This window comes from Phyllopteryx taeniolatus, chromosome 21, assembly GCF_024500385.1.
Source record: "Phyllopteryx taeniolatus isolate TA_2022b chromosome 21, UOR_Ptae_1.2, whole genome shotgun sequence".
NCBI lineage: Eukaryota > Metazoa > Chordata > Actinopteri > Syngnathiformes > Syngnathidae > Phyllopteryx > Phyllopteryx taeniolatus.
The window spans coordinates 7,906,436-7,929,801 of record NC_084522.1 but is presented as its reverse complement, the minus strand read 5'-3'; the positions used below and the strand labels follow the sequence as shown (position 1 = coordinate 7,929,801).

Genomic DNA, 23,366 nt, shown 5'->3' with positions numbered 1-23,366 from the left:
TACTATGATTGGCATCACATTAAAAGGTCAAAATTGTCAACATCATAATTAAAATAATCAATATTTGACAGTGATACAGTATTGATGAGAAAATACAAAGACATCAATATTTTCTCTCCTTAGCCTGCACCTCATTAATAATGAAGTGTTTTAAACTCTGTGCATGTGCCACTTATTGACAAAATCTCATGGAAATGACTTTTTTTTGTTTAGTCATGCTACCTGCCCAACAAATGGCAAGAAAACTAAACAAAACCTCATTGGCTGGAGCAATAACGGACAAGTGCGGAGGAAAAAGTGTAGGCTGCAATTAAAGCATTGTTAAAAGCCTTCAGCACAATATTATTTTGAATTATTCAAAAAAGTCCAACTGAAACGCTTTGCACACTAACCCCGAAGCTGTGCTGCCACCCGGAGTGGCGCTGCCGCAGCGTCCCTTTGTTCCACTTTAACCGCCGATCGCCCCGAGGAGGAGGGAACCACCTAATTTGATCAACAGTCCGTAGCAGTTTCCCTCGGGGAGGTTCCCTTTCCCGCCTGTCACTGAATGACATTTGAAGCACCCGTCGACATAGGAAACAAAAAGGAAAAAAAAATACACTTCTAGAATGAACTGAATTGCCTTTTTGAGATGCTGTGTGGACGTGTACTGCCATCCACTCTCGTAGAGCTTCCTTTTAAGGAATGATTCACAAGTTCTCAATAGGGTTAAGGTCGGGGGATGATGGTGTAGGCATACGGTGACCCACTACTATTTACAAAAATCTACGGGTAATTGACGTCTCCCCAAAAGGGTTCATCATTGCCTTCAGATACCACAAGGTGGTGGCAAAGCACATCTTTTGTCTACATAAAGCTCTTCAACTCACTTCAACATAGTTCCTTGGTCCCAAGATTCCACAAAATGGCAGCTTGAAATACCTGCGTGCTGCTCATCACTGGCTTTTTAACAGCTGCTCTTCTAATACCTGACAGTAACTTTCTTGAATGTCTTTATCATAATGAACTAACTAACTTGATTACATTTTTTTAACAGTATTGATTGGCATTAGACTATTTCACACTTTCCATCAACAGAAAGATCCCCCCCCCCCCCCCCCATGATTAACTGTGAAACTGTAAACTAATTTTCCTTTAAGGGGGCTTATCTAGGAAACTAATGATCAATCCTGCCTGAGATCGATTGTTATCTGAAGAGACATGAGAAACAAAATACAGTAAACATATTTTTTCAATAGTTTTACTCTCCCGTTTTTTTTCTACTGTCTTATGCATAACATAGGTCAAAATGAGACTGACATGTTTTTAGTTTGTTCTAGGTTTGCCAGTTGAATGCAAAAGGAAATCAAGCTTGCAAAACGACCGGATCAGATTTCTGTGTGTTTTTGACATAGATATTTACTAATTATGAATTAGTGAATTGCGCTTCACAATGACAGTAAGATCCCACATCGAAGGATCCAAACGGGACGTCGCTATGAACGCTTGGTCGCCACGCAACGCCGTGATCGCCAAGGGGCAATCAGAGCAAAGCAATTTTGCATATTTTCATTCAGAATAACAGCGATCCAATCAGAGCAACGCTTATTTACAGTACAATAAAAATACTGAGAAATCCGGGCGTCTCAATTGCCAGGCGTAAAAGACCAACTAGAATAGCTTGAAAATGGCCATCCTGGGCATTTTCCACCAAAATTATCTTGCAAAACGGATAACTGTGGCTCTCCTTTCCCAGGGCATTAACCCTTTTATCCCTGCCGCGTAGTAAGTATACAAATTTTTATTTTATTTTTTTTCAAAGATCGCTTTAAAAACACAATATGGGGGGTTGGGGGGGGTGCAAACTGTACGCAAAAAGAAAACATCCCCAGAAAGGATCAAACTGAATTATCCAACTTAAATCTGACATGCATAAAAATGTAGAACACAACGTAATGTGCCTCCAAACTGCACTGCCTCATAAGGAGAGCTGCTCCTAATATATTCCGAATAAAGTACTCTCTCAGTACATTTTGCCAGTTGTGTTTTTGAACCAGGGCACATGGCTTTCTCGTGTTTGAGGCGCGTTGCGCAACACCCGTCGTAACAGCAGACACCATGGAGACTGGTTGCAGCTGTCGGGCACACATGCGCGCACTTTCTCATCACCCTGGTTTCCAACAAAGGGCCGCATTATGTGAAGGTGTGTGCTCCGACATGCTGAGCTGCGGGCGGACTGCGGGACCAATATACATCATACAATGAAACGCCTCCATTCCCCATACACTTAACTCATATATTCACACAAATGGAGACCATTACAGACACAGTTGGATAACAGCATCACACAATGACGTACAACAGGTGTGATATTTGATCCAATCCACCAGAGTTGCACAACGTCCTATTGATTCTTTAACACGCGCCCTAGCGTATTTGAGCCGTTCTCCTGCAAATATCGATTGTGCGTGCGACAAGACTCTTGACTACATTCTAAAAACATTATGAAGAAAGCACGGGTGTCTCAGCATGATCCCGTGGATGAATAAAACATACCTTGTAGCAAGTACGTCCAGTGGTACCTTGACTCATGCGTTGAAGCCATTGCGATCGTCTGCATTTCATTTTGTTGGATGTACAGAACAGTGCTGCCTGAAGTGCGGCATCCACTACTGAAAATTAACGCATTCACTGCCTGTACTGCCGTTCACCTTTACTGTCACACTTTGGGCTAATTAGTAGCCGCTAGCCACCGTTTGTTATGGTAAGGAATGTCGTAGACACACTTGGCAGCTAACTGGGTTATGATCCACCATTTTCAAATGACAGCCACACCACAATTTGTTTGAATTTGTTGGATGCAGAGAACAGTGTTGCCTGAAGTGCTGCCTCCAAGAGTGAAAATACAATCTACGCTTTTACTGTGAATTATTGTATATTGAGAAAAAAAAATGCATGTCTCCTTTAAACTCATAACACTTAAAATAGCCTTTCAGTGCATGAATACTGCGGTAAGTGGGTTTAAATCTCTAACTTGAACAATAAAATAACAGACTCTCGTCTTAGATGTGGCCGGCAGTGAATGCGTTAAACTCTGCGGAAGGGGAGTCACCCTGCCTCGCCCACTCGGACTAGATTTGCATATCAGGCGGGAAAGCTGTGGCTCTTTGTTGCCGCCCCGCCCTATAAAAAAAAAAAAAAAAAAAAAAAACCTCCCACAAAACGCCGCACTGGCGGGAAAAAGAGCCGGCAGCCGCCCACCCGCGACAAAGGAGGAAAGCCAGACACTCTCCCTCCTTTGTCTCACTTGCAGACACACACACACACACACACACACACACACCATAGATCCTATATGAGGTGTGATAGTGGATACCATGAAAGATGATACACATTAAAATAATAAGCAACCTGAGATGAGAGAGAGAGAGAGAGAGAGAGAGAGAGAGAGAGAGAGAGAGAGAGAGAGAGAGTGTATGTGTGTCTTGGGAAAACAGTTCATTGGGTGGCTGGAAAAAAAACAGGAAGGCATGTTATGCTCGGAGAGAAGAGGGAGGAAAAAAGTACCAAGCGGCCCCATATTACATAAGCAAGGAGGAAATATGCAGCAGAGACCAGGAGGCTTGGAGCCAACCAGGGAGAGACGATAAGCAACCATGCGTCCGCTTGCACCTATGAAACTTAATGACTTTCCTCATCTAATCACATTTCTTCTTCTCCTCATCGCCATGACACTTTTATCTGTTATGGCCACTATACACCACTGAAATGGAGAACGTGTGTGTGTGTACGTGTGTGTGTGTGTGCGCGCGCGTGTGAGGTTTAATGAGTTCATGCAGCACTTTCTCTAACTAACGCGCACACACATTAATAAATGATAACCTGCACTTGGCTGGAGACTGTATGTCACACTTCAGGACATTTTAAAGACATCGGTGTGTGTGCGTGTGTGTGTGTAACCCATAATGCCTACAGTGAAGGAAGCGCACACGCAAGGCTGAGTAAGTCACACCTGAGAGTGTTTCCCGCGCAGTTATGAAACTGATAACACTGCAAAACACACACACACGCACATCAATATTTAAAAGGTTGTAAATGGGAGAATGTCAAAAACAAATGGTGAGTATAGTACAAACTACACACACATACACAAATGCAAACAAAAAATACAAAGGCATACACAAAATAAAACAATAACACACACACACACAAAAATTACAAACAAAACACACAGAAAACCACAAACATACAAAGAAAGCAAAACCACACAACCAAATACACTTTTACAAAACACAAACACATAACCCAAAACACACATTACAAAAACACACTCGCAAAACCTAAAATACTCACAACACAATCACAGCAAAAACACACATGCATACTGAAAAACACAACACACACACCCCAACACATACATATCCCAAAACACACACAACACAAAAACACACTCACAACCAAAACTACGCCCACATACGGCACCCAACCACCCTCAGATAATGTTGGACTTTGGAGCTTCGTCTCTATTAGTATTTATATTATCGTCGTTATTATTGTGAGTGGACACGTCAAGAGAGATCCTGAATAGCGGCTCCCCCAATTAGCCTCTCGCATGTCATCCGGCAGGCCGAGGTGCGTGTCAGCGCGTTTCGTCGTCTCGCCAGGGCCAGATGGCAGAGAGCGTTTAGTGCGATGGGATTAGAGATTAGGATTAACTTCAAATTACCTGGACGCTCAATCACCGGACGAAGCAGAGAGGGTGTGTAGTCACTCTGCAGTCAATCAAGGAAATTTCGTCAATTGCGATATAGTACATGACATCGGATCGTTTTCTACATGGGGTACCCGTTTTTCTATGATTGTGTTAAAATCTACTCAGAAATGGCAAACAAAACAAATCGTGATTGATAATTGTTGATTTCAATATTGATCAAAATAATCATGATTATTATTTTGGCCATAATCATTCAGCCCTACCTGTGAGTATTTTTGTATTCTTACTCTGCATGTGTTGCTACTGTTTGTCTTCAAATGTCTAATTGGTTAAATGTTTATAGTGAAGAGACATCAACGCGAGTTTTGTCATGCGTCGATGATGTTTTGTATTGTGTGATAGCAATAAGCGCTCACAATGGAAAGTGCCTTTGAGTACTATGAAAAGCGCTATAGAAATGGGATGTATTATTATTATTATTGCTCCAGTATAGAATGGCAGAGTCTGGTCAAATGCAGCAAGAAGTACCGTAATTTATCGCGTATAATGCGCATTAAAAAAAAAAGTCAACAGTGCGCATTATACATAGGTATAGGGGTAAATTGATTTTTTTTCTTCTTCACATTTTATAAATGTATGCCGCCATCTAGTGGTTATGAAAAAGCTGTACACTTTAATTCCAAAATGTCCCCGCCACCTAGTGGTTATAAAAAAAGTGTAGCCTACACTTTTATTCCAATATGACAAGGGTTCGTATGACTGCATATATGTACAGTTGTGCTCATACGTTTACATACCATGGCAGAATTTGTGAAATATTGTTTTTTTTAAATATGCCTGATGACTGAAGAGCAACCATCATTCATTTCTTTATGGTTATGTTTTGTTTAATGATAATGCTTTTCTTAAATGCTTGACAGTTTCATTTGAATCCCATTAAAATAAAATTAAATGTCTTTCGCCTGGTCCTTCATGTTTTCTTTAAAGAATTGTACCCATCTTACAAATTCTGCCTGGGTAATCAAACATATGATCACAACTGTGTGTTTTAAAAAGTAGGGCTGTGAATTTCAAAATAAGAGCAAGTGAATTAAAAAAAGGATTACGTGTTCAAATGAAGTGCTTAACTTCAGAATAATTCTTTGAAAAAAACTAATAAAATACAGACAATACTTCATGTTTTGATCATATGGGTAGAAGCACAATCATGCATTGTAAAAATGCATTATACATAGGTATAAGAGTTTTCCAGAATGTTGAGGTCAACTTTGGGGGATGCGTATTATACATGGATGCACATTATAGACGAGAAATTACAGTATATCACAAAAATACAGGAGAAGTCGGCTTGTGAGAGTAAAAGTGAGAGGTTATTTAAGTTGAGAGGGGAGATTCACAAAAATACAGGAGAAGTCGGCTTGTGAGAGTAAAAGTGAGAGGTTATTTAAGTTGAGAGGGGAGATTCATTGCATCGGGCTGTGCAAATCACTAATTAGCCTTGTGACTTAGCATGCTGCGTAACTTTCTCCTCCCTCTCTTGCGGGGGCATGTTCAGGTCAAGCCTCGTGTCAATGAATGACCGCAGCCCTTTCTTTTTTCTTTTTGTAAATGCCTGAAGGTGTCACAACAAACCAGCTGACAGGATACACATTCACTAGTCCTTCAAAAAAGGACTTAACATCACATCACATGACTGGATGAATTCAAAGCCTCCCAAATGAGAACACAATGTACGGCGTTACGAATACAGAGATGACAGAAGAGGACGGAGGGAGAAAAAGCGGCTTCGGAGTTTATATACAGTATATAAACAGCATCAAACAGGAGTAAGGAAAAGGGACTCATCCACACAAGAAGTTTAGTCGCATGGGAACCCTTGTTACCTCCGCCAAGGATGTAATGCTTTCAGTTGTTCTCTGTTGTGCTTGCCCACCCAACAAGTATGAAATTACACAACCGAGTAAATCTTTTGTTAGTTGCCTAATTCTGAAAATGTGTCTGTGAGCAAGCTGTTCTGCCCCCCACTAATTAAAATAATAGAGTTTCTCCACCTTTGATTTTGCAGCGAGGCTGGGTGAATATCAACCAATTTCAAGGGATGGCGATCGCTTGCACTCAAAACGCTCAGCCAAGTTGTCAACGCGGGCTACGTGAAATAAGTAATCCTATGGGCAATTTTGAGTCTTCAATTACACTAAGAAGACTATTTTTGGGATGTGGGCGGTAAGCACAGAAAGAAGTGAAAAGTCCACACATCGGTGAACCCAGATTTCCTAACTGTGGGGCAGACGTGCTAAACACTATTTTACCATGCCACAAAAAGGCGGAAAAGCACTACTTTTCTATTAAACAGGGCTTTGGCCTGCATAAATGAAGCTCCCTCCCCGCACTTCATCATAGTTCCTTGGCATAAAATTCCCGGAAGATGGTACCAAATAGACAAATCACAAATATGCGGGGTAACAACCAAAATCTTACGTACATAACATTCAGATGTATTTACTATGTATTATTTCATTTGCATTAAATTTCTCCCTCCCCTCTAATAAGACCATGGTTGTGGCCTTGTAGTACAATGTGACTTCTGTACTGTACTACTAAGTCCAAGCTTGAGGCCTGACCCAGTTTGTCCAAGTGGGACGCACATGCTTATTTACAATTACGACACCGCTCGGAAATGTTTGGCGTCATGCGGTCGAGGTACGAGGTGAGAGCTGGGAATGCACGTGAAGGGGGAGGGGGGAGGCCACAGGTGACGAGAGGGAACGGGAGCGGCAAAAAGAGGGCCCCCTCTGGGCGGATGCCAGGTATTGTGTAAGCCGCTGGATAAACAAAGACGCTGCGATCGCTGCTGGGAAAACTCTCACCTCGCAGACTTGACAGACTACTCGAGTGTCACAACTCAGCTGACTTCCGCATTAAGACAAAGGCCGCAGTCAAGGAAGGGGGTTATTACACAAAAGAGACGTAAATGTGCTGCAAGGGGTAATTGCCTTTATCAGGGAAGTTGTTAAACAAAACAACTTTATTGATCGGTGTAAAACGTCCTGTGTATGGCTAGGGTGCAAGATGTGACGATAAAGAAACGAGATTGTGGCAGCCAAAACTCAATGCCAATTGGCCTACTGCTTATTTTCAAAGTGTGACACAAGATCTCGCAATTCTTTTGCCATATGTTCAGTTCGGTCATGGTCCTTTTTCAGGCTTTTTTTTGAGTCACGCTCTCACAATGTGCTTCATTTTCAGTTTTTGTGTATGTCTCTGTCACACTGTGCTTCTTTTTCATGCTTATGTGCATCTCATTGTCATTTCAAGCTTTTGTGTAGCATATTCGCGTCAATACTTTGACTGTGCTTCTTTTTCATGCGTTTATGTAACAATGGCACCAGGCTTTGCCACATTGTGCTTTTTTTTGTGTATCACGCCTCACACTAAGCTTCTGTTTCATTTTTATCTTGTGTGTAATCCTCTGAGGTTATTTTTCACAGTTTTGTATTGAACACTGGTGTCAAAGCTCTCACTGTGCTTTTCCAGGTTTTCATCCTTGCTGTGCTGTTTTTTTCAGGCCTTTGTGAATCACGCTCTCACTGGGTGCTTCCTTTTCAGGCTTTTATGTAACCCTCTGATGTCACACTGTGCTTCTTTTTCAGGTGTTAATATAGAGCACTCATGTCAACGCTCTGACTATTCTTATTTTGCAGGCTTTTGTGAAGCCCCCTTCTGCCAGCTAGTTAACATAATACTGTTGTTTTCATTAATCTTAATGACAAGGGGCGTGGATAAATGTTTATTAACTGTTTTAAAAACGAGCTGCATCCATTTAAAGAGCATGATGACAAAACCCACAGGGATAACATCTGTGAATTAAAAGTTTTTATGGACAATAGGCGCAACTAAAAAGAGATCTAAGGCACATCATTTGTTCAAATATACCTCTTGATCAATAAATTACTCAATCAGGGCTCATAAATCTTACTTCTGGAGCAAAACAAAGACGAACATGTCACATTGATACTGGGAGGGGAGGGACTAGATTTGTTTTCTCTTTTTCAATTCCTCTCCATGTAACGGCCAGGTGTCCCTATACTTTTGACCGAGTACTGTACGCTCTTTGGTTAGAGTGTCCACAAAAAAAGAATTTCCATTTTAAGGAGAAAAATAAAGCTTGCGCCAAAGTCAAGACGTAGTGCTACCAACACTATTCTCCTCCAGTCTCAGTTCATGTAGGTCCAAAGGTCACAATATTTAGGAAAATCTCCTTTGGAGTGATCCTGACTAAAAATCGTTTTCATAAAAACAATAGATTGTCTTGGCCTTTGCTCAAAAACTCAAGGCTAAAGTTCTACAAAAAAAAAAGAGTGCAATACTATAGTTTCCTCCATTTGTCCACAGTTCCTGGAGCTGTGAAGTCCAAACGTCTGAATACTTTTGTCCGAATAGTGTATCTTTAGTTCACGTTTCCACAAAATTGAGACTAAAAAAATAATCCATGCTCGGATTGAACCAAAACTCAGTCTCCATGATAAACTGTGAAATACAAAAATTCCTACCGAAAGCAGCATCTTGTGGGGCAGCACCAAAGAAATGTAGTGCTGTGCGTGTTTCCACCGGAGAAAAAAATAAACAAAAATAAATAAATGGGTCCAAGTGCAACCATAGACTTTGTAGTTGACAGCCTGTGGATCTTTTTGAAAATGTCACGGCTGCTTCATTAGTGTGCTGCGTGAGTGTCCTGTTTGGATTCCGAATGGTTCGTCGAGTTTCGGCATCCGAGGCGGGAGGCGAAGCGCTACGCGGCGCACCGTCGTTGCTCGCGACGTCGAACTTGCGCTTCTTCCTGGCGTGGAAGTGATGCTTCTTGGACTTGAGGTGAGCTGCGGGGCAGAGAGCTGCACGTGACGCTGACGTGACAAAGCTAATGTGGCCTGGCGTGATTCAAAATTCAACACGGACTCGAGTGTATGGAATCTAGCACGTGTGGTTAATTGTTTAATGCGGGTCCACGTGTCTCACCGGTCCACTCCAGGTCCCCGATGATCACCTTGTCGCACAGGTCGCAGGTATGCCGGCTCCGTTTGTTCCTTAGCTCCACCCTCTTCACTCTGATTGGCGGAATAGAGGGCTCCTCACCCTGATTAAAAATACATACAGGTCAATTTAGGATGTAAAAAAAGATGCAATTTTCATCTACAGTCATTCCTCGTTTATCATGGGGGGTTAGGTTCCGGAGCACCCCCACCCCTGAGAAAGGGCTTTTCAATCATTGATATGCAGATTTGCAACTATAAAATGCACTGTGAGTGATGCTGACTCACCGCATTGCTCGAGTTGAACGTCAGTGGCAAACATACTTAACATATCGTATATATTTTGGTGGCAGTAGATTGTTGGATTACAGGTGACAAAAATAAACATCCACAGCATTCAATGAGTTAATAGGTTTAAATCTGTTTTAAGTGTGTGGGTGGGGTAAAAAAATATTTGAAAAATTATTATTATTAAAGATTATTTATTTAAAGGGTTTCACTGTACAGTACTTCAGTAATACTACTTGTAGTTGGTTGGACAAGGCATTACTGATGTGGTAAGAAAAGAAAAAATGATTAAAGGAGGCCAGTAGAAGTTACAAATGACACTTATAGCTCAGAAAGGAAGTCCAAGTGCAACAAAGAGAGCCGTAATGTGTTGCCAGTTGAGACAAGAAGAAGAAAGGCCACACCTTGCAGAGACTGTCCAGTATCTGCAGTGCAGGGTTCAGCACGGTCTCCTCCCATCTCGCCACATCTGTCACATCCAGTCCGTACACTGCCGGCACGCGGTCTCCGGGTCCTACCCACAAACACACGCGTGGGTCAATTTAGCATGCATTTCTGCACCCTACAAGGCCAATTGCGCCCAAGCTGATGTATGCCGCTCACAGAAACATCCAACATACTGATCAATTGTGTATCATAAAAAGAAAAGCCCCACTTCCATCCCTCTAAGAGCCACGCGTTTGATCAATTTCATGTGCCATGAATATCACACGCAGATTATTTGACACCCATTAGGTAATGAGAGAGGTGTTTCAAGGGGGCAGATATGGATTGGCCACATTACTGGCAACATTTTCCTGCAGCAGCGATGTTGTCGGCGCCGCGCCCTCAAGCTCTGCCAAACTGCTGACTCACACCGGCTCGATAATGTCTCCTCCACCACCAGCACTCCGCTCACTCCCTCTTTCTCCCCCTCTCAAGTCTTTCACTCATTCTCCAACAGTTCCACCCCCGTGTGACCATTCTGCGTCGGTCAGCAAGTCTCCGGGCTGGGCTGGGCCGGGCCTGAGCCCTTAAACAGCACCACCCAATCCCTGCACTGCTTGTCTGGCTGCATCCACGGACCCTGCCCTGAATTGACTGAAGACATGCAGATGCACCGGAGGGGAAATGGAGCAGAAAGCTCGCAGTGAAGGTGACCTTTAAGCGGTGAAAACCGAGCACCTCCAAGCAAGATATAGTCAGTTCACTGCAAAATATAAAGGAGGAAGGAGGAGACTTTTGTATTTAATAATGAGTTAATTAAATGACAGCGCACACACTCCGGTAAATGAATTAACTCGTAATAGCCAACTTGATTACGGCCTAATCCATTCCACACCCACACAATGAGGTGTATGTGAAAAACAGTCTGGCTTGAAACAAGTCATTACTATGAACACTAGACCGACTCACAGGCAAAACAGTAACAGACAAGATACAGTATGCATCTAAGGACTTAAATGGAGAGCAATTTGTTACGCATATTTCAGCAGTTCCATCATCAAGCATCCTGATATATCGAATCATCTTGTTACCCATCCCACACTTTTTAAGCACATTTAGAATGATTAAAACAGTATTTAGTTATTTCTCAGCGCCTGCTTTCACTCTCACGCTTACATCATTCTACAAACAAGATGCAATGTGTGCTTGCTTCAAGCGGTTTGTCACTCTAGGTTGAACTTTACTTTTAAACTGACACACAAAACAAGTGAATAAAATATTGTATATTTAAACACCAAAATGTTTAACTAAACCATATAATCTCATCAATAAAAGCCCACAAAAATGCAAAAATATAATGCGAAACGCCATAGAAACACCAACGGTAATTAGTATCAATGTTACGTTGGTTCTAAATCTTAACACAGAGAGCAACAACACATAAACAAAGCAAACAAGAACACTCACAGGCATATACAGTATTCTCGCTGCACTGTGCCACAACGACAACTACTGGAGTTTAGTCGGGGACATTTTCTGCCTCTTCTTCTTGCTCTTAAGAACAGTGCGTCTTTTCCAGTAGACCTCGGTGCTGCCCAGCGTGTTGTGGCACAATGTGGTACGACACTTAAGTCACGCTAGTCTAATTTCAGACTGAATATTGTAAAAATGTATAATTTTTTTTTTTTTGTACAATAGCTTAGCTGACAAAGGGGTTAATAGGCAAGATTGGTGTCTTTAAATAATTTACTTCTGCATCTGTGTTTATACAGCTACACAGTCGGCTCTGACGCGTAGCAGCTGTTAATCAAAGCTTCAGGTTTCATTGGTGTGGTTACTGTACACTGTACATAAAGACCTACCTTTTTTGTTGTTGATGGTACAACAATTGACAGGTGGCGGCAGTGGTGAGCGTCACCTGGCATACCTGTGACAGACCTCCCCCGTAGGGGGTGTATTAAATGGTACAATGGGCAAGGTGGCAGGGCTGGTGAATAAAGGACTCAGCATAGTTTGGGCAACGGTGAAATTTAACTCTGAATAGTGGTGATAAGAAATCAACAAACAATAAAAGAAGAAAGTAAGACGGGCGACGGGGTGCAGCTGCTCGCCCGTGTTGAAGCAGTCGTCCACCTGTTGCCACCGAGCGCGCCAGCAGTCATTTGTCGAGTTGTGTTTGCAGTGCGTGTAAAAAAACAAGACGGCCAGCTGCGCCTCGCTGGTCGTCATCCGCGCTGCAGAACAACACATGCCTCCATTCACAACTGCCTTCCTCTTTCCTCCTGTTCCTCTTCCACTTTTTGTCCCTTGTTTATTTATCTTCGCGATGCAAGACTGACAAAATTCAATCCCATGTTTAAAAAACGTTGAATTTCCCTTCATAGGAATGATTGCACACCTTCACTAAGGTTACAATTGTTAAAAGAAAACAAAAAAAACGAGCATCATATTTACAGCGGTTTCCGCAAAAGCAGTGTGCTCTGACAATACTGAGGCAGTCAATGCCAATGAATGGGCTTTAGTGTTAATTAAATAAATTGTTAAACAATTTAACGATTCATAGACAACTAATCTATTATCAAATCAATTGCCAACTATTTTGATCACTGATTAATTGTTTAGTGACATTGCTTAATTTGAAATTGTCCAAATACTTGGAATTCATTCTCTCATCAGTAAATATTCTCCGATTTCTGTAGTCCTCCACGAAAGCAGACGGATTATCTTTGTGCTTGATCAAAATAAGACATTTGCAAACATCTGCTTTGACGTTGGAAAAAAAATTACGATTTTTGCCGACTTTCTGACACGTTACGGACCAAATCAATAACTGAATCAGAATCAATTTATCTTTGTGCATTTTCTGAGCTGTCAATTTGAAATAGTATTGAATTTGAAGGGATGTAAATTACTTTTTTATCCAATGCATCAATTAATAAAATCTTTTGTTGCAGCCATTTTTTTATTTCTCAATTATCAAAACTGAAATGGCCCCTGATGGGAAAAAGGTTCCTCATGCCTTATCTACATTACCGGTCAAAAGGTTTGAAACACTTCCATGTTATTGAATGGAGAAGTGTCTCGAAACCCTTGACAGATAGTGTACATGAATATACTACTACAAATGGATGCATCCACTTCCGCATCTGGTTTCCATAATAACATCTGAGCTTGACTTCCACAGAAAACGTGTGTGTACATGCAAGATTCAAGGGTATAAATTTGTGACCCACACCTGTTGCCAGCACTGAATCATGTTACCCCGCCACCCCAAACATTTTACACCCCAGCTTGCCATCCACACAGCTGTGTGTGACTCCTGTCTCCCTTTATGCAATGCTTTTTTTTTTTAATAAACACACAAGATACTGACACCCGTGATAATGCTTACGAGCCCCCACACACCGCCACCCACGCCCGCCAAAATACAACTGGGTAATGTTTCGGCGTCAAAGCGTGGGCTCGCGAGTCCCTCGGGGATTGAAATAAGAACTCCCCTCAAGTCACGTTCCTGCATAAAAAGTTATAATCTCATCGACTCACCTCAAAATCCTCATCATTCATTGCAGATAATTAAGTCATCTAATTAAATGTACCACACACACGAGCGCACGCACACACACGCGTAGGTCATACATGCAGCACATACAGTACGGACGAGAGCCATCAAAATTGATTTAATTTGAGCTGGTTGACCTGCTTATTGGGCAACCAAATAATCAAGATGCCATTGAGGCGTCCAATTGCTTGCTCACCTCAACAAAGGCCTGAACTGGAAAAGTAGGTTAAACTTGTACCTTTCACGCATGCGCTTGTGTGTATTTCAGTTGTACATGCATTTTGTGGCACCTTGTGTAACCCACTTTTAGGCGTTTTGTCATCTTCACTTGCCTTTGACCCACTAGTCTCTACACGCTCGGGTCGGCCTGCGTAAGCCCCCCCGCTGCTGACCCTGCTGGCCGAGTCTGTGTGGTCGGGGCAAATTCCCGGCAGCTTCGTAATGCTTCAAGAGATTAGCCTGCTCAGACGGTGTGTGTGTGTGTGTGTTAGGATTAAAGGGAAAAGAGGTCAGCAGTCGGAGTAAGAATTGAACAGTCGAGGTGAGGAAACAGCAGGAGGTGAAAATTTGACTAACTCTTAAAAGGGGCAGATAGTGTAAAACTGACTTTTTAAATACTTCTATACAAATAGTTGGGTCTCTGGAGTGCCTGCTCCCACCCATCAAGTGTGAAATTACACAACCAAGCTAAGTAATATCCGCATATCTGTTGTTCGCGATTCAAATTTCACTTAATTACAGCGACCAAGGGAGGCGAGGCGCTGTTGCAAGACGCAATCTTATTGGTCGACGTCAAGGTGCTACTGTATGTCGGAGCGTTCTCCATAATACGTCAGACTACACAGAAGATTCCTTTATAAACATTTTAAAAATAAAAATCAAACATGCTAGACTTTTCATTTTGCCGTTGTAGGAATATCGTAGGGTCATACTGCTGATTGTGGATTATGTCACACTATAAGGAGTTTTGTCGTTCCCGACAAAATGTGTCGGGGCCGGCGGCGATAGCAAATCGGGCCAAAAATGGGGTTAAAATCTTGTAGTCTGATCCAGGTAATAGGAATGTTGTCCAGTAATTGTCAAGTACTTATGTTGAAGTGTTGCATCTCAACTGCGAGACAAGCTTTGTATGACAGGGAGGAGATACGTTTAGCGTGGGTTGTTAGTGGAAGTTTTGGAGAGTGTTCGCTGCATGTGCATGTACACTTGTACTTGTGGGATGTTTGTCAGTGTGTTTGCTGCATGTGCCACATACACAGATACACTTTTTGACAAATCTAATTCAGGTGCCTGGAGATGAAGTGCTGCATCCAAGATGGAAAATATAATTGCTTTTTTTTTTTTTTTTTTTTTTAAATGAAATTTTTGGCACATGCTTTGTCAAACTGCTCGCCTCTTCGCAAAAGCCCTCCTCTATTAGCCCCGCATGGAAGTGGCGGAGTGAGCAGTGACTTAATTACATTTGACAGGACCGCCCCCTTAAAACTTGCACAGATCAGTGAGGTTAAAAACATGGTGAAAAGTGTCCTGTAATTCTTGATCCTTTGACAAAAGCATGTGACAGACACCTGGGAGCTGTTTTAAATAGTCAAAAAAATCCACAATATGTCTCCTTTAAAGGAACATCTGTACATACATATACTGTATATATCAACAAGAGTGGTTATCATTCTTGTTCAAACATTACCAAAACCAGTCATGTGGAAAAATGTGTCAACTTTTTCTGCTCCCCCAATAAGTTAAGTAAGTCATGGAAATGTTTTACTCGGGACCTCATATGTTGAGGTTTGAGATCATGGATGCAAAACACGCTTTTCCAAAAAAGGCAAAAGGACGAGTGATCTGCTTCTGCGTCGATGGCTCTAGACCGGTGGTCACATCTCAGATTCTAACTTCCATAGTGGAAGCAGAGGATTTACTGCTATGAAATCCAGAAAGTCGATCTTATCCGTCAGCTGACCGGGTCGCAAGTGGTTCCCGCAAAGGATTTGTGGACCGCCCCGCCACAAAGAGCAACGCGTTCAACGTTGCGAAAGCAAGGAGGACTTCAGACGGATTACGTACGGATGTCACACGCATGTGGCGGAGACCAGATGGTGTGTGGAGGCGCTATGAGGGAGAGAGAAAGAGGGGGGTATGGAGGTTGAGGGCCTGACGTGGCTTAAACCATTTGGTTCTAACAGGATTATGCGGCTGGGTTACTTCAGGGTATGCTGCCGGTGGGGCACGGGACCTGAAGAACATACAGATCCTTTATATATGCTTGCTTGAAAAATACAACTACAGTATACGGCTGCAAGAGGATAAGGATGGGAAATGAGCCGGCGTGCCAAACCACAAGTAGATTTTGGCCGAGGCGCGTGCGTTTATCCAGTCTTTAGTGTCGCTGACTGTGGCAGGTAACCAACCGCTCAAACCGGTTTCTGTGGATTTGATGCCACGAGGGACCTGGTGCCGGGAAAAAAAGCTTTCAAAAGTTCAACTTGCAGGAATGGATTTGAAAACTGGAACGCCATTCTTAGACTTTCCCAAACCCACAGAGCCATTTTGACAGCCCTTCATAGTTGGCACACACCTACCCTTAAAAGAGACTTGAAATTAGCCAGTTTTTTGGAGGGGGCTGTCCTGTCTAATGCAAATTAGTGTGGGGGTGGTATTTATTTCTTTTCTTTTTAGTTACATCACTATCTGGCTAGTCAGAACGGCTTGCTCACAAGCGTATCTTCTGAAATAAGTAGCTCATATATTTGTTATTTAAAAGTATTTTAGTGTAATATTTCAAGTTAGGAAGCCTGTTTATAACCAATAAAGTGTAAAAGAAAATATATTGTTTGTTTTAGAGCTAGAGCTACTCGTTAAAAGAAGTTAGTTTAACTTTTATTAGAGTATCAATGAGTAATTATTATACCGCCATTATGCTTTTGCACTGCATGAGTTTGCAGAGTTTTAAGGATCACACAATAATAGTATTGCTGCTAATATTATTATAAATCACACATTATTGCTATATTAAAAACAAAATAATTAAAACAATATTATTAAATGGCGGCACAGTGGACGACTGGTTAGAGCGTCAGCCTCACAGTTCTGAGGACCGGGGTTCAATCCCCCTCCCCGCCTGTGTGGAGTTTGCATGTTCTCCCCGTGCCTGCGTGGGTTTTCTCCGGGCACTCCGGTTTCCTCCCACATCCCAAAAACATGCATGGTAGGATAATTGGAGACTCTAAATTGCACGTAGGTGTGACTGTGAGTGCGAATGGTTGTTTGTTTGTATGTGCCCTGCGATTGGGCTGGCAACCAGTTCAGAGTGTACCCCGCCTCCTGCCCGATGACAGCTGGGATAGGCTCCAGCACGGCCCGCGACCCTAGTGAGGAGAAGCGGCTCAGAAAATGGATGGATGGATGGATGGATATTATTAAATATGACACTTAAGAGAAATAGCCTCTGCTAAACTACTTTTATATTGTGTAAATATTAAAATTTGTCCCAGCTCTTGCCTAAATAAACATGATCGGCTAAGAAAATATAAATGGCTATTTTTTTAAGCAGCTACGGAGTACGAAAGCAAACAGGTTCTAATCCATCACCAAATACTCCTAAAAACTGGTGGTAAATCAGCGCTCGGCGTGTGTGTGACATTACCGCAAACCTTGAGGAAACTAATACTGGATGAATGAATACACAAGTACGCTACTCTGGATAAATGACGTAGTTCTGCGGGCTGAGAAGCTTAATGGGTAAATCTCGCTGAAGAGAGTGCTAAGCATCTGTGCTGTTCACATACACATGACAATGCAAACTACTTAGAAAACGCACTCATGACATTTAAGAAGAGAACTCACGTTTAAGGAAGCGATTACGGACCCATTTATTCTGCTTGCGAGCGTAGCGCCTCGTAGCCACCTTCAAAGCTTCGACACCTAAAAGGCGATTGAGAAGAAGGCCGTTATGTACTGAAGATGGAGGCGCATTCTCAATTGCACTTGCACTAGACAAACATCGCTGACCTTTGCTTCGGAGTGCGTCTCTTTCCTGCTGGGTGCTGCTTTCGGGCGCCGTCAGGTAGTCATGGAACTCTTTGAAACCAATCGACTGGAATATCCCGTGTTGGTAGTTCTGACTGTAAGAGAAGAGAGCAGACATGGAAACAAGGGTGCGCCAAGAAGGCTAAACCATTTGAACCTACAAAATCAATGAGTAAAGGGCTACAATCTTTAGGATTTCCCTAAAGCCATGAGAGGAGAATGTAAAAAAATATCCAAGGAAGAACAAACGACAACCTGATCTGATGAAATTTGACATGCACCATGGTGTCAACTGATTTTTGTTTTTCCTCTACGCTCAATTGAAATTTCAGGCATTCGATTGGGATGACCCTTCGCTCGACGTTTTGGTTTCGGACGCAGCATGAAAATAGCCACTTTTGAAAAGAATGTGAGAAAAAGGTCAGAGTAGAAGAATTTTGTCTGAATCCTGGTGTTTGAACATCCAAATTCCCACAGAGAGTCTGACACCAAACGCCTTTTTTTTTGGGCATCGACTGAAAACATTTGGGTTGGTCATCGAACAATGAACATGAGACGAGAGCTCCATTTCAACACCATTTTCAATGTTGGCTTTATTCTCGCAATTGTTTTATGACTTTATTCTTGTCATCCTTATAAAATTAGATACAATTTGACCATCATGATGCCTCACGGACTCATATCCTTGAATGAATATCCGCTTATTTAAAAATGCATCAAAACAAGGCTCGAAAGTCGGGCATAAAACAAAGACGACGAATACACCGTGATGACAACTGAACCCCCTTGATGGAAGTAATAAAGATACCATGACGACCTTTCTAGACACCCGTAATTTCACCTTCCTTTCTTCACTGTCTCATTTTTTTTTTTTTTTTTTACCCCTCCCTGAGCAGAGAACATCAGTATGAGAAGAAGCGAGGTCCTTCAGGGGACACAGTGACATTAAAACACTGAGCGACAGTAGCGCTGTGACCCACCGGTGGCGGGCAGAAACCATCAGCTTGTCTTCGCCAGACAACGCCCGGAACAATTTGGTCAAATCGTCCCCAATTTGAGAAGTGTCTGCGTGAGCTCACGCTGTACCTTTGTGACGAATGTCCACAGATCCGTGTCGAGCAACCTTACCTCATTTTGAACTGCAAAATAATATAGCAGTATAATCTTAATTTCTACACTCAGGAAACAGTCGCTGGAAAAATACAGTTCGATAGACACCCTGTGATACTCGGAACAGGGAAATGGGCAGAATAAATGGGTGGCTGTGCAGGCCTGAGACAGAAATCCGAGAATAGCGACAGAGCACAGGAAATGTCGATTCAACAGAGGGTGAAAAGGAATGACGGCGGACAGGGAAGAGAGCTTTGACCTTGATGTCTGGCGGTAGAAGCCAGCCGGGGGATGGAGTCATGAGGGTAAAGGAGTCGCAGACAGGGGGGAGGAAGGGAGGGAGCTGGTGGGGGAGTAAAGTGCTTGGCTGATCATATTGCTGATAGGGCGTTGGTACAAGAGAAGGTTGCAGACTGAAAAGATGGGATGAGGAACGGGCAGCTTCCAGGGAAGTGTCACACCCATGCATTAACTCCCGGGAGAAACAACACACAAGAATGAAAGGAAAGAAAACCACCAACCACTGGCATGCCCGTACTGACTGTAACCCTGACACACTGGCAGCAATCCCCATTGTGTCCTTTGTCTAAACTGGACCTCAGGCTTTTGGGAAGCCGCGGTGTACAGTGTGACCTGTCAAGACGGGGAAGGAGGGTATAAATAATGGGAGAATTGCTTGGCTGAGTTTGCCGTGGCGCTGGTTTCAAGGAGAAGAAGAGATCCTTCTGTCGTGCTGGATCATTAATTTCGAGAGAGATGGGAATGTGATCTTGAACTTGATGCACCGACATTGAACACCACTCACCAACTTGTAAAACCGTTTGTTGACTTAATTTAGTAGGCTTTGGCAGCAAAAGTAACGGTAAGCATTGTAATGTGATGCACCGACATGAATCCACTCAACAACTTGTCAAACACTGGAGTTGCCATATTTTAGTAGGATTTGTTACGAAAGTAAAATTGTGTTAGATTTCGTACAAAAAGCAATGGTATAAATTGTCCCACGATGCACAGACACTGAACCAACTCACCAACTTGTAAAACCCTGTCGTTGCCTGAATTTAGTAGGATTTGGTTTGAAAAGTAAAATTGATTCGGATATTGCACAAACTCAAATTCCGGAGGATTTGGTTGGAAAAGTAACATTTTGTTGAGATTTGGCACAAAAACTAAAATTCAGTAGGATTTGGTAAAAAAATACTTTTTCCCGCATTTCACATGAAAACTCAAATTCAGTAGGCTGTGGTACGAAAAGTAAATGGTACATAAGATGCATCGACAGTGAACCCACTCAACAACAACAAATCAGGCAACCCCTCCGATGCCTGATTTTAATAGGATTCGCTACAAAAAATTACATTTAGCAAGATTTGGTACGAAATGTAATGGTAAGCACTCCAGTGTGATGCACCGACACTAAAGCCACTCAACTGCTTAGGTAGTTGGTAGGATTTAGTATAAAAAAAATATCGGTTGTCGATCTTTTGTCACAAATTTGCAGGATCCGTAAAACTGGCTCATGTTAAGAACCTGTTAAAGCAAGAATGTCATATACTGCCCTGCAGTTCCATTATAGTAGCCTGGAGGGCTCTTTGCGTCCTCTCTCTCTCACCCCTCCCCTCTCTGTTTTCAGCACCTGCATCCAATCCGCCTCATCACCACCGGTATTTAAGCCTGCCTGTCCCAGGAAATCCTCGCCAAAGTATTGCAGCCTTTCCTAGCGGTACCACGGCCCACCGTACTCCAGTAAGCTACTCAACTCCTTGTTCCCTTGTTAACTCGTGTCTCCTCGTTCCCAGTGTTCCTGACCCACGTCATTCCTGCCAGCCGCCTGTTCTGTCCACGCCGCCGCCTGCCAACACATCCAGGACCACCTCCATAACCTTTGCTCAATAAACTGTTCATCATTTTTACATCAGCCTCCGCCTGCTCTTGGGTCCAGCTACTTCCCACACGTGACAAAGAATTTCGTAAGATTTTGTATTAAAGTAAGACATTTCAATGACACCAATAGCAACTGTACAATTTCATTTATCCTTAACTAGAGCCCAGACACAAGCCGTACTACTTCCCCATAATATATTGGTGTATCTTGTTTTGTTATTGTGAAAATCATATTTTTAGGCTTTATCGGCACCCCGTCGTCAAACCCCAACTGTTTTGACATTTGAAGCATTTTTTTCATCCAAACTAGTTTCAGCAGCATTGATTTTTTTTCACCTGTCATTCTGTACTTTCTGCTGATTGAAGCGGGCATGGAACTCCCTGAGCTCCTCTATCAATCCGACTGACAACATCTGATCGACACGAGCATCCAGTCGCTTGTCCAGAGCTGGGGAACAAAGAAATAATGAGGAGGATAAACTAGGGCATGTCTAAAGCTGTGACAGGGATCCACTGATTCACTACCCCTACCATCCATGTCGGCATGGAGCCAAAAGATGCAAGGGTCCGGGTACCTCAGCGGGCCCCCGAGGCCGTCGCCTCCCTGCTGGCCTCGCTGCTCTTCCAGCCAGGAGCTGTGAGGAACGCCCGTTTCTTCGTGAATCTGCAGGCTTCTGTGAAGCAAGAGCAGAGGGGAGGCTAAATAATACAAGACCGCATACTGTATTCCTATGTTTTTAATGGGTTCAACACGTCCTTGGGATCCACAGGAAGCCTTGGACCTATACCGCTGTCCTTGTATGCAACGCGAAACAGAAGAGTCAACATCCATTGAGTTGATGTGATGGAAAACTGTGTTTGCAATCATGAACACATACAACGAGACAAGAAATATTTTTACTAGCGTGACTCTTCGGCCGGCCTGCACTCAATAAGTAACACAGAAAAAAGTGATTCCTATCATGGAGAGGAGGGGGGTAAGCCTGCATTGCACAAAAGACCAGAGTGCGCAAACTGCAACTCGTCAAGATTGCGGGCCGTATGTGTGTGTGTGTGTGTGCGCGTGTGTGTCTGAGCGTGTGTGCAAACTACGTCTCCTCCTGCCAGTGACGACTGCGCATAAGCACTGTTATCACATATTATACTCAATATTTCCGCAAATAGTAGCCAGGGGCATTTATTTACTCAAATACAGAAGAGGGGAGGCTTTTATTTTCGGATTTCTATAAAACAATATTTCCAGTGTATTATAGTATGGACTATTGACATTAGCTGTATGGCTTACCTGGCAATTTTGCGCTTGTCGTTGGGGTGCAACATGGCAGCCATTTCAGGGTCCACTTCCATCAGTCGCTTGTGTAATTCAGCTCGTCCCATTTTCTCCAGTTCAGACTTCCTGTCGATGTCTCCATCGCCGCCATCCCCCGAATCCTCCTTCTGAATAGAGACCATGGGGGAAATAGAAAACTATAGGGTCATAAAACAGTTCAATGATTGGTCAGGAAAAAAAGACCTCTACTAAAACTCACACTATGTTGTGTGAAAACCAACCCTGTTAACTATAAGAGGAGGCTAAAAACGTTTTAAGATAAAGAAAAAGCCAAAACAAGCATACAAGTTCAAGTGTACTCACCCCAGAGTCCAGTAGGACTCGCCACAGCAGGGACTCAATGTAATAGTTTGTTCCTCCAACAATAACAGGCAATTTATTTCGATTATGCATGTCATCTATGTTAGATAGCGTTAAGGGAAAGAAAAGTTGAAATCTTACATTCTACACTGTAGTATCTGGGACTGCCTAGAAACTATGTGGAAATCCTAATAATGCACAGCTTACTGTCAGCTAGCCAGTCTGAGCAGTAGTTGTAGCCATATAAGCTCATACATGAATGTGCTTATTACATTTCTTTTGTTACCGTTTGTTCAGTTAAGAGATTGAAAGTGTACTGGTGGCTGTGTTTATCATTGATCACTTGTGGAAGGATTACAAAAAGTTCTAACTAGCAGTGGTAGGCTACATTCGCTGTTTAAAGACTGCTTCCTCCTGACTTGCTGACATCACACCAATTTATTTCTACACCCGGTGGTGCTTGCGTCCGCAGTAACATTAGTCCTCACGCAATAATGGTCCCTGTGAAGTTTCGAGGCAGAGAATTTGCTTCAGTCTTTTATTTTTTAATCGAATTAGTCAATTAATCCTTTCAGCCCTAGTTGTGATGTAATGTTGCTATTGTTGGAAACATAGTGGGTGCTCGGTTTATGACGGAGTTCGGTTCACAGCTCCTGTCTTGTTCCGTCCTGTCCTATTTGTCATTTATCACTTCCCTTTCACACACGATGTAACCCCTTCCTT

General features: G+C 42.7%; 1 protein-coding gene across 1 annotated transcript in view; it reads right to left on the bottom strand.

Annotated features, from left to right (window-relative positions):
* Positions 1-9,254: 9,254 nt before the first annotated feature.
* The window catches only part of trit1 (tRNA isopentenyltransferase 1), a 29,920-nt gene continuing 15,808 nt past the window's right edge, over positions 9,255-23,366 (bottom strand). The window contains 10 exon segments of the mRNA XM_061760147.1: positions 9,255-9,451; positions 9,454-9,567; positions 9,707-9,824; positions 10,413-10,522; positions 17,837-17,914; positions 18,002-18,114; positions 21,350-21,461; positions 21,545-21,687; positions 22,299-22,450; positions 22,647-22,745. Of these exon segments, the coding sequence (XP_061616131.1) occupies positions 9,405-9,451; positions 9,454-9,567; positions 9,707-9,824; positions 10,413-10,522; positions 17,837-17,914; positions 18,002-18,114; positions 21,350-21,461; positions 21,545-21,687; positions 22,299-22,450; positions 22,647-22,745 (1,086 nt within the window). The 3' untranslated portion in view covers positions 9,255-9,404.